At 37.1% G+C, this 16,719-nt stretch overlaps 1 protein-coding gene across 3 annotated transcripts in view; it reads right to left on the reverse strand.

Annotated features, from left to right (window-relative positions):
- Positions 1-1,670: 1,670 nt before the first annotated feature.
- The window catches only part of ACOX3 (acyl-CoA oxidase 3, pristanoyl), a 31,765-nt gene continuing 16,716 nt past the window's right edge, over positions 1,671-16,719 (reverse strand). For all 3 annotated transcript variants that reach the window (XM_050973688.1, XM_018924628.3, XM_018924632.3), the window contains 11 exons: positions 16,095-16,191; positions 15,501-15,683; positions 14,102-14,224; positions 12,378-12,498; positions 11,788-11,907; positions 10,711-10,824; positions 9,243-9,358; positions 6,537-6,711; positions 6,003-6,070; positions 5,230-5,316; positions 1,671-2,089 (listed from right to left, as the gene is read on the reverse strand). In XM_050973688.1, the coding sequence (XP_050829645.1) occupies positions 1,970-2,089; positions 5,230-5,316; positions 6,003-6,070; positions 6,537-6,711; positions 9,243-9,358; positions 10,711-10,824; positions 11,788-11,907; positions 12,378-12,498; positions 14,102-14,224; positions 15,501-15,683; positions 16,095-16,191 (1,324 nt within the window). In that variant the 3' untranslated portion in view covers positions 1,671-1,969. The remainder of the gene's footprint in view (positions 2,090-5,229; positions 5,317-6,002; positions 6,071-6,536; positions 6,712-9,242; positions 9,359-10,710; positions 10,825-11,787; positions 11,908-12,377; positions 12,499-14,101; positions 14,225-15,500; positions 15,684-16,094; positions 16,192-16,719) is intronic.

Consider the following 16,719-nt stretch of genomic DNA (forward strand, 5'->3'; position numbering starts at 1 on the left):
GAAGCTTTTCAGAACAAACAGCACTTTTTCCTGCCAGTTTGTACAGCCCTTATCATCAGAGAGAGGCACAGCTTGTATAAGGGAGTTTGGCTGTTGCCAGAATAGTCACAATAAAGAAGATTAGCAGGAAGGGCTTAGGGATATATTTTTACAGGGCATCTGTTTATCTTGTCATGTGTTTGGTGAGCATCCTTGTGGTTCATCAGGTCTCCAGGTCTCTGCTACTGTGACACACTTTTGCTGTGGTTTCTTTTATTGGGATGAAGCTGGCTTAAGCTATATGCCAAACACCTTTGTGCTTTCTTCTGGGCTACCAAGGCCTCATAAACAGACTTACAGTTTATACACAAGATTTACACACAGCTGTTTCCCAGCTGTGGGGAAGGAGGGAAGAAAAGACTGAGTCACTTATGGAGAGCTCAGAGGTGATGGCGAAATCACACACATATAGGACAGCAAAATAATGCTGCTGATCAGCATTGAGAGTGCAGAATGAGGACTGACAGATCAGTGCTACATGGCATTAATGCAGCATGGCATCTCTTCTCCCTTTGCCTTTTTCACTGCCAGAGTTCCTGGTGTTCACATTGGATACTGGACATTACAAGCTCTGCCTCTTTCCTTCTGGGACAGTTGTTGGATTCCCCATTGATATGGAAAATTCCTAAAGATAATCATGAGACTCCATGACTCCATAACACCTAATGATAGGTGTTTAGCTGTTTAACTGATCTATTTTTTCTTCCATAGGATGATGCCACCTATTGGACTTCATTAAAAGAGGCAAAACAGTTCAAAGAAAATAAACACTTCATACTGGGTTGGTTTTTTTAAACAAAAAAGGTTAAACTTCCCTAGAGTTCAACTGCAAGAAAAAGAGCTTCTATTAGGACATCCTGAGCTAAGGTACCTCATTAGAAAGGAAGAAAGAATAGAGACAGAAAAACCACAGGCAACAGTGACTATCTCTGGTGAAGAAAAAGAAATTAAGGAGAAAAAATACAGTTTAATAGGATAGCTTTTATCCATTTTTCCAATGGGACTATAAACAACAGCAATAGAATTTCAGACTTTCTGTTTGGCTTTTTTGCTTTTAAACTGAAGTGTTTTGAGGGTGATCATTTTAAATTGACTTTGAAATTGATGTGGTAAAATTATTAACATTTCATACCGCTGTCAGTCTGGCTAAGAAGTTATCTTTACTAAAAGAACATTTTTTTCAGCTGAAAGCTAACAGTGTGATTGTTTCCAATTTCCCACTTCTGAGCTAAGACAACACAGGGTGTGCCACTAATCAGAGCCATCTTCCCACAGTGCCACGTCACTGTTTGGTTCCTCAGAACTGGGGCAGCCAGCAAGCTCCCAGAGGCATCCTGTGCCTCCAAGGACAGACACCTGCCTTTGCTGACATTGAAACCATTGCTTGTCCTGACCTCTTCCTTTCTGGTCTTCTGAAAGGCAATACAGGTTGGTTCTCTGCAATCTGAGGACAGGGGAGCAGAGGGGAAGATGCTCCTCCAATGTTTTCCCACTATAATCATAGTTAATACAGGTTTTGTCCAGCCTGTCCTAATTTTTTTTCTGCCTTTATCAGCTTATTCATAATCCTTGGTGGCAAATGTTTTTTTTAATTATTTATCTTATGTAATATGAAAGTAACAACAAGAGAGTGATTGGAAAAATCTTTTTAATATAAATTTTCAAAGCAGTGATTAAAATAAATCTTCATTTTTTAAAATTTAATTGAGTAAATATGTATAGTGTGCAGACACATTGCTCTTGATCCTGTCATTATTATCTTAACAGTCTCTCAGATTAAGTTGGACTTGATTTCAAAGTTATTTTAAAACTTGGCACCTCTCAATGGAAATCCCTTCCATTTTCAGCATTCATTTGGTCTCATTTCCTCCTGATGTTTGTCACAAGGTATCCATCTCAGGCCCATCCAGACTCTAAAAAGCTGTTTGGTTTACAATCTTGACCTCAGCCTGCCTATAACAGGTTTATTCATGCAAAATTCTGCCCACCACGAAGGTCTGTTCAGAGCTTTGTTGCCTTGAAGGATCTCTCCCCACATATTTTTATATAACTGCAAAATAATAATAAAAAAGGATTAATGCACAGAGAAGAGACAAAACTTCTGCAAGATAAATTATTAAGTTAATTTATTGGCTGAAATGAGATTTTGATTGAATTTCTAGACAACAAATGTGAATAATTATGTACAGGCAAGAACAAACAGAACAATAAGAACAAAATTTCAAAGTACTGTAAACATCAGATTTCTGTGTAAAATCATTTAGACCATCATTGAATAAAAGCAGGAAACAAGAAACCTTTATTATCTCTGGTTTTCAACTTGACAGGAGTTGTACTATCAAAGGCAGAATTTTGGAAACAAGATTATATTAAGCCAATCTTTGTTCTGTCCAAACCTGAGGGCTGTGTCTGAAAGCACTCATGGATGGCTGTTGTTATCTTTGTTTGAACACACTTCTGGAAAGTAACAGAACTTCTTTCCCAGTGTGAACTGTTTGATTTGAGCATAAGAAATTCTTCCCTCAAGAGCAGATTGCTTATTTGTCATTTTACTAATTTGCAGTTTTTTTGTGAAAGAGTTAAAAAGAAGCAAACTTTGCAAAAGTAGAATTTTAACAATATTTGTTAATTCATAATTAACAAAAGCTTAAAACTTTAAATAACTTTATAGAAAAATCAGGAAAGAAAGAACATATTATCAGCAGTAAGAGAGCACAGTATAAACAAAATAATAATGTAGCAAAAAAGGAGTCAGTGAGGTAAATGAAATGCCATTTTTCTTCATCAAAAGATGCTGTGGCCCTAAATATCTGTGATGATTTAAATAAATATTGAAATAGAATATATTTAATATTAAATTTATTTTACCTTAATTACACAGGCTAATGTTAACAACTGATTCCATTCTAATTTTGATTAAATATTGTCTAACAAGTTTTAATTAATCCTGAAATAAATGTGGAAATACCTTAACAGACTTCAGCTGAGATTGTCAGAACTTTTATGGAGAAATTATCCACACCATCAAAGTTCTTTTTAAAGAGAATCTGAACTCTTCTTTAGGGCTTAAAGTTGCCTATTAAAACATTTGAAACTTTTCCTCAGCTCTAACTATGACCTTGGCTTATGGTGCAAGGCACTCCACTGCAGCACAACACAACTTATCCTGAATTAAATTCACTTTTTTGTTATACTTGGATAATCTATTCTTTAAAATACTGCAATTTTTACTAAAATGTTTGCATTGGTTCTTAAAAGGTGCAAAGACAACAATGAATAGAGGATTAAACATAGACAGTCAGGAGACAATGATCTTTAGTAAGTATTTTGAGTGAGGGATTGGCAGCCTTTTTTGAATTTCAGTAGAAAATATTTACACAAGTTGAAAACCACAGACTTACAGACAATTCAGAAAACCTTCCTAAATTCTGTAGAACATGGGTTGAATAGCACTGATTAGAATTATTTTCTCAATGATTCAATGAATTAATAAAAAATTAAGTACATGAGGAAGTGTTTAGATTCCTGCATGCATTTATCACATATTATACTCCTAATATTAACATCTAATATTAATAAGTCACTATGGCTTCTGCATTTGTGAGAGCTAAGAGGTACCCAATGAGGAGCCAGCCAAATCCATCATGACAGCTTTATCAGCTACTGATAAGAAATCTCTAGGTGACTGCTAGAAAGGAGATACTATTCTAGTAATGAATCACTGTGTACTTGTACCATATTTTATATTTCTGCCTATAGCATCTGCTCACAGCTTCTGCTAGAGACAGAAAAATGTGTAAAAATGGGCTTTTGGCCAATACAGATACTCTTAGCATTCTAACAAACTATGTTCCTTCTCTGAAGAGTTACCTTTGGAGCTTCCCTCCCATGACCTCTTGAATTCATTTAATCCACAAAAAAACCTACAGAAATGGAAACAAAGTTTCCAGTGATGATTACAGCCCTCTAGGAGATGGCTGGATAGGAAGAGACAGCCTTTCCTGCCCCATTTGTAGAGACTGCTAACAAAGTAATCATTGTGTTAGGTCAGCTTAGAAACATCTGTTCTGCCCTCTGTATTTCTGGATCACCATGGGAACAAGGGGCAACTTCAGAAAAGAATCCACATGAAATACTGAAAACCACGGAGTCTGATGCAGCATTCCTGTCAAACATCCTGGCAGGCTCCCCAGGCTCCAGGGATTGTCTGCAGCATCCATCCACACCAACCCAAACTACTGTACTGTGACACTGGTCTCTGCAGAATAGTTATCCCACAGCTCGGCCCTGATGAATAGGTTTGGCTCAGTAAGCAAGAATTTTGGTTTGCTGAGATTTTGGAATAAAGACAGATCTTGAAATATGTCAAAGAAAAAAAAAAAAAAAGGCAGGGAGGGACCAGGAGCTGTCGTAGCCAACTCCATAGTGCACCCACATCCCAAGTCCGGCTTGTAGGTCTGGTTATGCCACTTCAGAAAGGATATGGCAGAAGCAGAAAATTCACAGAGAAGGAAAACAAGGTCTGTCAGAGGAATGAAAAAGCTCCCATAGATGGTAAATAGATATGAACTGGGACTAGGAAGTATTTTCTAACAGTACTCATAACTAAATTGTAGAAATGATGGTGTGATATAAGCCAAATGACAGCTGAATTTGAAAATGGATGGGAAAAAACGGAAAACAGCCACATCTGTGGCTACTAAACAGAATGATACAAACAGAACCTATGGCATGAGGCATTTCTTAAACTGCCAACAGCCGAGACATCAGGAAAAGAGCACCTCACTAATTCATCTGTTTCCCAGTGTTCTCTTTGGCCATCCATCCCAGTCAGCTACACAGTATTCTGTGAATTGAATCCAATATGGCCCTCCTTATGCTCTTAACTTTAGCTTTGTGTAACTACAACAAAAAATTTCTCTCAGCTCTTTTCCAGTTCAGTGCATAGATGCCCACAACAGCAAAATACAGCAATACTGTACAAGTTTCCCATTGAAGCTTATCTTATCTCCAGTAAGCGAAAAAGTTCATTTTCTGCTGACATCAATTTAACTCTGGTAGTATGTTCCACTGAAAAATTGTCTTTCTTTTCTTTTGTACTTGTGAAATGTCTGGAATATGTTAAGGCTAATCACAGGTAATAATCTTCTTCATGAATAAAGTTACAAAATTTACAATGAGTTTTCTTACCTCTCCACTTGCTTTACCGATGGTAGAATTGAGAATGAAGTCAGAAGGAGCAAAGACATCAACCAGGGCAACTGCATCATCTTTCAACTGTTTAAAACCAAAACACATACATTTGACCACTTCTGTAATTGTCTATGGCTAAACTACAGAGCAGCATAAGAATTATTTTCAAAAAGTACCAGCTTTGATAATTTAAGAGAAATCTACAATAAGTAGCCTAGTTTTATTTTGATTTTTTTCAATCCCAGGGTAACTGCCAAAAGAGACTCTATTTCCTCCTTTACCAAGAGGGTTTTAAATACATTTTAACCAATATGGCACTGTTCACATGCATAAACACATATATTTTGGGACTTTAAAAATACAATGACCAGATTCTTCTTTGAAATTTTGCTGACCTGCAAAGAATATGCTGCAGATTGGAAAGCTTTTGTGCTAAGAAAAAAGAAAAACAAAATCACAAACTAACCCAACAATGAAATAAAAAGAACTGGATTGAAACATTTCACTGGCTTTCCATTGAAGATTGCAAGGCCACAAATGCTATGGTGTTTTTTGGTAGGACATATTGTTTTCCATTTATTGACAAATAAATTAAGACTAGATTCAGGGTCAATGAGTTGCTAAACTTCACAGAAAATTATTCAGAAACCATTACTGTAATATCCTGCTAACTTACCCCATGAAGTACAGAATAATCTGATGACTCTAAGCCATGTATCTTTTTTTTAGTGTTTATATACTATATATTTAATCACAATAAACAGGCTTACCCTGTAACAGAGCTTCAGAATAGCATCCTGAATAAATTTCCCAGGTTGTTCACCCGAAGCATAGCCACCTTAAAAATATTCACAGAGAAGCTTATACCAGTTAAGTTTAAACTGATAAAAAATTTTGCCAAGTTCAGGAGTTCAGTAGTCAAGACTAAGTAGCTGCACCTGTGTAATTGAACTGACAGTCTTTCATTAATGAGCTGACTGCAAAATTTAGTCTAAGCTATTGCCTTTTGCAGCAATGAGCTACATTACAGCATCTTGCAGCCTATCCCTCATCCTCTCACACAAGCACTGGATCACAGCAAAACCTCTTATCTCTATCATCTCTGAGGTAAGAGAGCCTTTTGGGTTAATTTTTCACTGCAGACTCCTGCTCCTGAAAATTTGAATGATTGTTTTGTATTAAACAAGCAGTAAGAAAATGCTGTACCATAAATCATCACTCGGATTCCCTGCCCCGGCCAGGGAATACTTTTTGTACTTTTTATAAAAGTGACATGCACAGCACATTCAGGGAGCTGGCCTCACCTTGGTAGAGCACAGCCAGGTGTTTACTCAAGGACCAGAGCCCATAGAGAGCACTGAGATCCCTCAGCACTGGCTGCAGAGCTGCTGGGACGCTGGCATCGTGGCTGTAGTCGTGGTAGCGCTGTAAGGCTGTGTGCTCAATGAAAGCCAGAGCCAGAGAGCGACAGTAGTACACCTGAGGAGACAGGGAGGGAGAGCACTGAGAGCAAAACACAAACAACCAGTCCTCAGCCTGTGCAGAATGGCATTGGTCTGGTGAGTCAGCAGAAGTGAAGTTCTGATGACTCAGTGTGATGATCTAGCTGGAGAAATTTTAGCAGTAGGAGAAAACACGTTCCACAATGTCTGTGCAAAGGTTAGTTGTGGAATGTCTCATGAAATGCCTATTAGAAGTAAGGTTGAGTGCCTATTACCACTGTAATTTGGCTGTTGCACCCAGCAGGCTTTATGGGATCAAGAAGCTACATCAGAGAGAAGACAATGTAAAACCAGGTCTGCTGATTTTAGGATTGTTAAGAAACTTACATGAATCTAGAAGGAAAAAGATAGGTTTATATTTATTTAATATGATCCAGAATTTTATAAAGAGGATAAAATTCTTCCTATTGAAAAATTATTACAATCCCTTCAAATAATAAACAAAAATCTGATCATGTCAGCATGAGTGGATTCTGTGGATGGATTGCAATAGATTGCAGTATGTTTTGAAGGAACTATGCAACTAGTCATTGCCAACTATCTGATGAGAAAGACAAGCCACCAGTTACTGTTAATGCAAAGTGATTGTGTGTACTAACATAGGAACACTTGTCTACATTTATGTACTTCAACTTTGCTATATGTGCTGCCATGGAATAGATTGCTGACTGACAACATTCTAGCTGGTGAACAGCAGGGGAATATGATGCCATTGCTGTTCTAGCTGACTTGCTGCAATGATGTAACTCATGTTTGTTTTAAGTTTGTTTTGTTAAGGTTTGGGTGTTTAATTTTTTTCATGTAGAACTAGTTGATTAGTTTTAATTCTTTTACTTTAAATACTTGCAATATCCTTGCATTTAGATCCACTACAGCCTGTAAAGAAAGCATATTCCAAAGATCACTGTCTCTCTCAACAGCAGCTGCCCAGTGGCACACCTAAGTCCAAGCTCAGATATATTTATAAACAGCAAAATACACATCCTCTAGTCTCTACAGCATTAAGGAGGACTGCCCCCTTACTAGATGTTTTTTTGAGATATGCTAATTCCCTAGTCAGAACGAAATGTATCTTAACATCTCAAATGAAACATTAAGAATTGTTTTCCTGTTGCTCTCCCCTATAATTATATTTTCCTCTTTCCCATTGCTTGCACTTCTGTACTGTTTCTATCAAGCTGTGCTCAAACCAAAATAACCTAGGGATAGGCTAGGAATTTCTTCCAGATCCCCCATAACATGAATAAATATTTTGTATTAGTCAACCACTGGGCTGACAGAAAAGTATTTCTTCATGCCCAGAAAGTTTTAAATCAAATATGTACATGTCTTCAAAGCATAGCTTGTAAATAATTTTCAAATGTTTTTGAGGCATGACATTTAGAATAAAAAGTCCTGCTGTCCTGAGGATGAATTGTAGGGAGAAAAGAAAAACTAATGACCTTAAGTATACCAAGGCCTACCTCAAAAGCAGTTGTGTGCCTGAACCTCTTTGAATTTTAAATATAACAGATAAGACAGTCTTCATACTTCTGAGCTCACCATTCTCTCTATTGCACTGGCCCCTGCACCAGCTTCACCAAAACCTGGGTAACTGACAATCAGCCTGGCAGTTTCTGGCACTTCCCATTGATTTGAGCCTGAAGAATTTCTCTAATAAGCTGCTTCTAGGGTAAAAGCAGGAAAGATTTTCTCCCCTCTACCAGTGGTTTCACACAGATTATCCCCTGTTGAAGCCAGGCTGGGTCTAATGTTGACTGTTCCTTCCTGCTTTTTTTTAGCTTTACAGATAAAGTAAATGACACCAACCATCTTCAGGGAACTGACCTTTCTCAGTGACAAATGACAAGTGCTCATTCTTTGGATGTGAGCCAATTTTTCTCATGGAGGTAGTAGAGGAATCTGGTGAGCTTGGGGATAAATACTGAAAATTGGAGTTAAGCCATTCCTAGCTGTTAAAACTCTCTGGTGGGAGAGTGGATCTGCTATATGTAAATTGTCAATGTTTCCTTTTCAGGTTCCAATGCGGTCAGTCTGGTATCTTTCATGAGTACTTTGCACTATAGGAATTAGAGATGAAAAAGACCTATTAGGTCATCTAGTTTACCTACCTTCCAGAGCAAGATTCTTTCCTACATTATGTATTTGGCCACAAGTGCAGATGGAGAAGTAATAATCAGATGCTGCAGTGTATTTAATACTAACAGATTAGTCTTCAGAAGTTGTGCTTTCAAAATTGCAGATATCAAACAGCACATGCCTGCAACTTTTCTGAAGGGAAATATATCCTGAATATATCCTGGAAGACTTCTGCTGATGGTGACTGTCCTCATGCTATCATGTTCTATGCAATGCACACAGTCAGGTATTAAGTTTTATTGGTTATTTGACTTGCTGCATTATGGTTCAGGAAATGGTAATTTATAATAAAAGAAGATAAAACTAACAGAAACTGAAAGACCTGGATGAAAAGAAATGAATAAAATAAGAAAGATTATTAAGTATTACCTGACAGTTGTTTTTTGCCTCAAAATCACTTTGTCCGGCCTGCTTCTCCTTATTCATTTTCATGTCACTTTCTCGGAGCAAGTAGCAAACCAGCCATTTATAAGCTGCTAAAGGAACTATGAAAGAGAAAAAAGCAAAATTCTTAACACTCATAGTTATGATGCAAGAAGTCACATGAAAATTCTACTGCAGTCCCAGATTTTGTTACTTGAGTTGAAAATTGAAACCTTTAATTAATCACTCCATTGACATGTTACTTTTTCCATTAATGTAGACACAATAAATATCTGGGGAGAACAGTCAGATTCTGAGGGTACAGTGAAGACATAATCATGTCTGGCCATACAGTACTTCAAACTGACCCCAAGCTGGAAGACAAGGTGTATCCACAGCTCAGTTTAGACTTCTTACTTGAATAAATGTATATTTTTTTCATATGAAGACTTAGGCCTGCAAGGTACAAAGTCTCTTCTGAGAATACAAGAACAGAAGACAGTCCAGAATTACAGGAAGCAAGTGACTTGCAATACTGTTTTCACAATACTGTTTTAGTAATTTAAATATAATCACATTTAAATTACTACCTTTGTACATAATTGTGTCCTATTTCTAAGAGCAGCCTAGAACTATTAAAGTAAAACGTTACTCAGCATGAAGTCCTTGCATGAATCCAGCTTGCCTGTTTCTTAGCTGAAGATTTCATGTAGAGAATACCTTAGGGTATAGGGAGTGTTCACATGCTGCCTAAATTAAGGCATTTAGATTAACAGTCCAGTTTCTAACAGAATGGATCAAGAAACAGATTCAGACAGTTTTTAAACTATGGTCTTGTTCAGTAGGTATTGCATGAGAGGACAGAACATGAGCTGTTCCCTCGTTATGTGTTGGTATTCTTTTTAACTTTTGTGTCCAAGGGCCAATCTGGGCTCAGTGATACAAAAATGGGAACAGCATCTAATATCATACTTGACTTGATTATAGCAGAGTAAAGCAGGAAAACTACAGGGAACTCTTTCCACCATTAATAATTTTTCTCTATACAACAAAAAGCATCTGTTAAAAGCAGATGAATTTCATGTCTTTTCAACATGCTTGTAAATCCCTTGTATGGTTTTCTAAAATAAGCTAATTTAGTGATAGATGGTAGTGGCAATCAATCCCCTTAGAACTGGAAAACAGCAGTACAGTGGTGAAAAACACTAACTCAGAGATGCTATTTTAAGGGAAGAAAAGAGAAAAAATAATATCTGATGGTATCCTCCATTCCAGAAATGAATTTGGGGAAAACAGAATGTATTTTGAAATGCAAACTATGTTCTTAGTAAATAAAAATGCATGCAATAAAAAATGTCAGCAAATATGACAAATATCTAATATGCAGCAGAGGTTGAATCTCAAATCTCTGGATCCTTTCCACTGGAAAGGAATTTAAAATTCTAGAATCAGTTTAATGACAGCAGAAGCCTACCTGAGGAGTCCATGCAATCTTCAACACTAATGGCTGTGAATTTCCAGCCAAGAATATGATGGTAGTCTTGCAAAAAGTTTATTGTTCCCAAAGGGGATTCAAAAGGAGCTTTATCTGAAATACCAGAGAAAATAAAAATGATTTATGAGAAAAGAAATCAGACTTTTTGGAACAAAAAGCCTATTACAAAGCCATGCATACACTTGACAGGCCAGATGCAATTAGACCATAATACTTACTTTATTATGGCCTAGTCAAGCCAAAAGAGGACTGGTAGACAAGTGTGGAAAAACCTGACATCACTGCCTATAATTATTCCCCATAAGATTCAACTCCAACTGCTGAGTTTTCCAGCTCTGTAAGATGCTAGTGAAACTCATTGCTGGAAAACTGAAACAAAATCTAGAGAGCTACAAGATGTGGTGATGGATATTGCTACCAAGTCAGGTGATATGAACTGTTCCAAGTACAATAAACAGACTTATGATGACTTTACCAATACAGAATCATAGAATGGTTTGGGCTGGAAGGGACCTTCAACATCATCTTGTTCTAACCCTCCCATTCTGGACAAGAACAGCTACCTCTAGACCAGGTTGCTCCAAGCCCTATCCTATGGGGCATCCACAACTTCTCTAGCCAACCTGTGCCAATGTCTCAGCACCCTTGCAGAGAAGAGTTTCTTCCTAACATCTAATCTAAATCTCTCATCTTCTAGTTTAAAACCATTCCCCTTTGGCCCATGACTATCTGCCCATGCAGACAGCTCTTCAGACCTGGATGCAGTGCTGAGGTAATTCACTTGAACTAAACTGCACTTCTCAGAGAATAAGATATGGCTTAACCTGATTAGGGATGGCAAAACATCTAGCCAGCTGCTGCAAGACAGGAGAAAGAATATTTCTTGCAGCAAATGTTTCTGTATTCTGAATGTACCATATGATGGAGTCTGAAGCACATTATTTATGCTCCACAAAATTATTAAATGACTGTCAATTGCTTTCAGTAGGAAATTACCTCCCAATTCCACTAGCTACACACTGTTGGGTACAGTAAGTTTCCACAATTAAAACCTACCTCTTATGCAATTCATCCAGCTCATTAAGTAGTTGCTGGTTTGCTGAAGCAGGACATTGTTATCTCCCTCATATGTGCAGTTTGGATCATTGTCATTTCGGATTTCACCCAGACGACTCACTTAAGAACAAGTGCACGGTTTAATATAAGTCAACATATTAGTAGAAGCTAAGAGAGGTTAAATAATTATTCTGTGACAAAATGCTGTCTATTCCTGTATGTAAAACTACTGTTACAAACAAATGAGCTTGAAAATTCACTGATTACCTTGTACAGTAAAGATTCTAGAAAAGTGTTGCATTAAACTTAACAAGAGAAATTTTCATCTATAAAGTCTGCATCTTCATATTTAAAACTGAGACTGAGTTACTTGTACAGTCTTTCCAAAAGCTGGTGCAGATCCTATATGAGTTTAGGGAGGTTTTCTTATGACTTCAGGTATGAAATAAAACTTAAAAATATGGATATGAGGATAAAATACTTTCTAAACAAATTGGTAAAATTCAGAAATCATAGCACAACAGCAGTCAAAGAACACATCAAAATAACCATTCTCTATCAGATCAGTGCATGCAGTATCTGTAACTTACTGGCAAGGTAACCATGCCCTCCACAAGCTTCTCGGCACTCCTGGGCTGCCTGTTGAGCAGTCCAAGATGCCAGTGATTTGCTGGCAGCAGATAAAGCATGAATCTCACGTCCCAAATCAGCCTTTGTGAAAAACAAATTATAAATGAGGAATACCTTTTATAGAAATTAAGCTGGTGACCAGCTAAAGCCATAGATACATGTACTGCTTTATAATGAACAGTAACTGGCAATACAGACATAAAACTCTCTGAGATCTATATAAGTGCAAAGCATATTCTTTGGTGCCACAGAAAAACCCTGCCACAACTGAGGAACCTTCAGCACCAACTTTCCTATATGAGACAGCAATAATTTCTGTCAGGTAATGGGCACATGGGTGCATCTCAGTTCAGCTGTACCAGCAGGCACGGCATTGAGTGAGCTAATTCATCACCTGCCAAGCTTTCCCTCCCAAAAATGGAGAAGCAGGTGGCTGAGGGTGGCCTGTCCAGAAAAGGCTTCTATTCCCTCTGTGACATAAGCATTATCTCTCTCCACAGCCAGCAATAGGATAGTTATAATGTTTATTGCCTTACACAGTTCTCACTGATCTTTTAAGCAACAGTTTCGCAAAGAGGAGGAAAATTTTTATATGCACCCTCAGAAACTCCAGAGAATCACAGTAGCCTGCATTTACACTAACTCTGTTGACCTTCTTCTGAAAATGCATTTGGAATTCTGCTTTCATTTGGAGATAGGGGCTTGATACAACAAAAGCTTATTTAAGAGCACCTCCCTGATTGATGTTGTTTGTTTTAAGAGCTCCTGTAGAACAAAAGGAATCCATAAGAATTACATTCTTAACATTTTCAACAATGAGATTCTTTCCTAACACGATCTTTTCTATGATAGCCACTGTTTCCCCTAAGATTAGTGACTGCACCACAGACCTCCAGAGATGAAGTATCAGGTAAAAACCTGATATCAAACCTGAATCAAATAGATTCTTCTGCGTTTTGTGAAAAGAGGAGAAATTAAAATACCCTACCATTAGTACAAATTATTTTGTGAGCTTTACTTCAGCTGAAAAAAGCTTGAAGACTTAAAAAAGACCTGAGCAATACACAGCCAGTATGTTTGCCTTAAAATTTTTATTGCCAAAAATTCTAAAAATAAATAAAATTTATATGCTGCAAAAATATAATACTGCAGTTAATTTGATAAGAATCAGTCTGTGCACAGAGACTCATAGAAAAAACTATTTCCTCTATAAAGGGATGACTTCCAGTGGGCTGACTTTGGAAGAAAAATTCAGTACTAATGCTCAGAAGTCAACTTTTTTCACTAAAAATATTTAACGCATGAATTTGAATTTAAAACTTAAGTCAGAGGATTTAAGATATTTTCAGAAAATCTTTGATATATGCTCCCTGTAGAATCATTTACAACAGTTATAAGCTGAATTTACAGCATCATAATATATTTATGATAAAAAATTCTGCAAGAGAACACAACCTTCAATCCCACAGAAATCAATAAAATGTTAATCACTCCTTCAAAACTAATCTGAATGCTATTCTAATGCAACTTCAATCAGTACTTTGAATGCCCCATATTTCTGAGACATTCCTCTATCATTCCTGATAGTAAGAGAGTATAAGACTTCTAAATTGGTCTTCCATTTAACAGTTTCCAGTTTATTATAGTAAGAACTCAGTGAAGAGGAAATGGGTAAACATCTCACCTGTCTCTGACTCCTTTGCTTTGTCAAAACACCTGCAAAAAACTCTATAAAGTTCCCAAACAGGGACTTTGAGAAATAATCTAAGGCATATGTAGCAGCCAGATAAGGTAAAAGACGCCATTGCTGGAAAAAAAAAAGAATTAAATTGATTTGATTACAAATTGATTTATGCTTTTAATAGTTATTATATTGAACCAACTTGTCAATTTTTACTGTGTTCAAAATGGAAAGCTGCTTAATGGAGAAGAGAACAAGAACCACCTATAATATAATTTAATTACATTTAATTATGTTATAGGTAGTTATAGTTCTCTTTATACAAGTTATGGTTATATTGTTTTAGTTCTCACATTTCATGAATTTTTGATAAGCATTCTTTTAAACCATGCAAAAAGTTCACTGAGACTTTGGGGACCAAAGACATATTTTTGCCATGTGTTTATAAAATGTCTGGCATGCTAGGGTCAGTCACGATTCATAAGTTTCCTCAGTACAAACATGACAGAGGTTGTAACCATTTCATGGGGCTCATGAAGGAAAAGAAAAACTGCTTGAAAGTCTTTGTGGTAAAGGAAGAAGGGAATGAAAGTTTCAGCAAGCAGAACCCACAGAACAAGCCAAAACTGGTAAAAACTGAGAGACTAAAAGAACAGGGGAAAGCAGATCCTGCCTAATTGAGAAATGGTGGAAGGAAGGCACCTTCCACCAGCTTGTAGGAACTCAAGAAATCTTTCAACATAGCAAGATAAGTGTCAACCTGAAAAAAGGTACCCACAGTGCAAGGACCAACTGAGCAGGATTGTTTTCAGCACTTCTTATGTAATAACCTCTGTCATTCATCAGATCTGAGTTTTCCCCTTTTCACAGTTATTCTACATACAGTTTTTTTATTCTTCTCAGAGCAAAAAGTGTTTCTCACCAGCATCAACTGCAGGTAAACCTTGGTTATAATCCTCTTAAATCACTAGTAGCTTGAGAGTTTTCCACAGTGAATGTCATTGAGTTCTAAACTTTTAAAGCATACAGGCTACAAATGAGAAACTTAGCACAGCAACAAGAAAAGCACTGATACTTTGAAACAAATGCTACTTTCTACAACTGCAGTACTTTTGCACGTGCATGTAAGACAGTCTTTCTCTTACAAGGTTACTATTTTAGAAGACAAATGTTTCCAGTTACTTCAGAGAAACATGAATTTTTTTGTTCTGCTCTTCCAAGAACTTGTTCTAAAAGCTTGGTCATGCCAGGAGAAGGTTTTGAGTTGGAATGAACCCCCACAGCTGTACTAGAATGACGCTTCAGGTGATACAGACAATTTTAATTTCACTGTGACCTACAGTAGCTCTGAATGTGGTTTTCATTATACAGAAGTCTGTCGATTGAATTGCAAAGTATTTACCTGTGTTTGATACTCAAGGACAGGTATTTCCTCATCCTCAGTTGGTCCAAACTGACAGCGAGCTGCTGAGAAGCGAATGGCTATGGCCAAGGCAAGCTTTAAGTTGGTTGTGGAAAGTCCTGTGATCACAATTCTGCCACTGGACAAGGATCCCAGAGCTGCACTGAAACGTTCTTTAGCCTCCTGAATGAATAGAATGCACCGAATGAATGCTGAGGCTAACATTTCATTTTACCCCCACAGAGATGCAACTTGGAAGCATGAGCAGAAGCAATTTTGACAATTTTGTCTCAACTCATTCAGATGAGGCATTGAGGTGAGACTCAGAAAAGTCTTGCCTGAACACATTCAAACTCTAAACTCTTTGGGATCAGTGGGGTCATGCAAAAAACACAAAGTTCAGTAAAGTCAGCAAGGTGAGTTGAGACATCTCTGAAAGGCAATTAAAAAACCAACATTCATACCTCATGCAAAATGCCAACAGCCTTCTTAAGTTCAGGTATCCAGTACTTCCTGACATAAGAGGACCATTGCTCTGACTCTCAACATACTTATATCTTTGTATATTGAATAAAACAAATTCTTGTTTCATACCTTGATAGAACTTGAGTACTTCCCCTCAGCTGTGACATCTCCAGCTATATTCAGGATGTTTTCTTTTGGTATCCTGACATTGTGGAACATGGCAAATCTGTTTAAACAAATATACAAACAATATAAAATCTATGTCTACATATTACAGAAAAAAAGGCCAAAAGAAAGAAGGGATTGCAAAATCATCTCAGGTATGTCAGTGAACTGAAAACAGAGCCCCATCAGGCCAGGTAGGCAATTTTAGGGAAGTATGCCTGGGACAACAAAGAGTTTCAGATTCAGAGCAGTACAATAAATTCAAGAAGAGAAATTATTTGTTATAACTCTTCTGAGTTTTGGTTTTTTTTTTTTGTTTTAAAAAGGTGATGTTTACAAAACAAACAAACAAACAAACAAACCAAAACACTTCATTGGCTCTAGGAGACCATTTTAGCAGCTTTGTAAGGAAAGAAGTGAAAAAGAATGGAAGGATAAGTAATGTATTCTGGTTGAGGGAAGAGACAAGTAAAGTTACTTATTAGAGACCTTGTACCCAGGCAGTTTGACAGGTACTTTCACTGGCACCTCAGAAAGCTGAAATGAATTCTCAGGCTGCATGACTTAGGTTGCCTAGGTTGGAATCTCA

Source organism: Serinus canaria, chromosome 4 (assembly GCF_022539315.1).
Source record: "Serinus canaria isolate serCan28SL12 chromosome 4, serCan2020, whole genome shotgun sequence".
NCBI lineage: Eukaryota > Metazoa > Chordata > Aves > Passeriformes > Fringillidae > Serinus > Serinus canaria.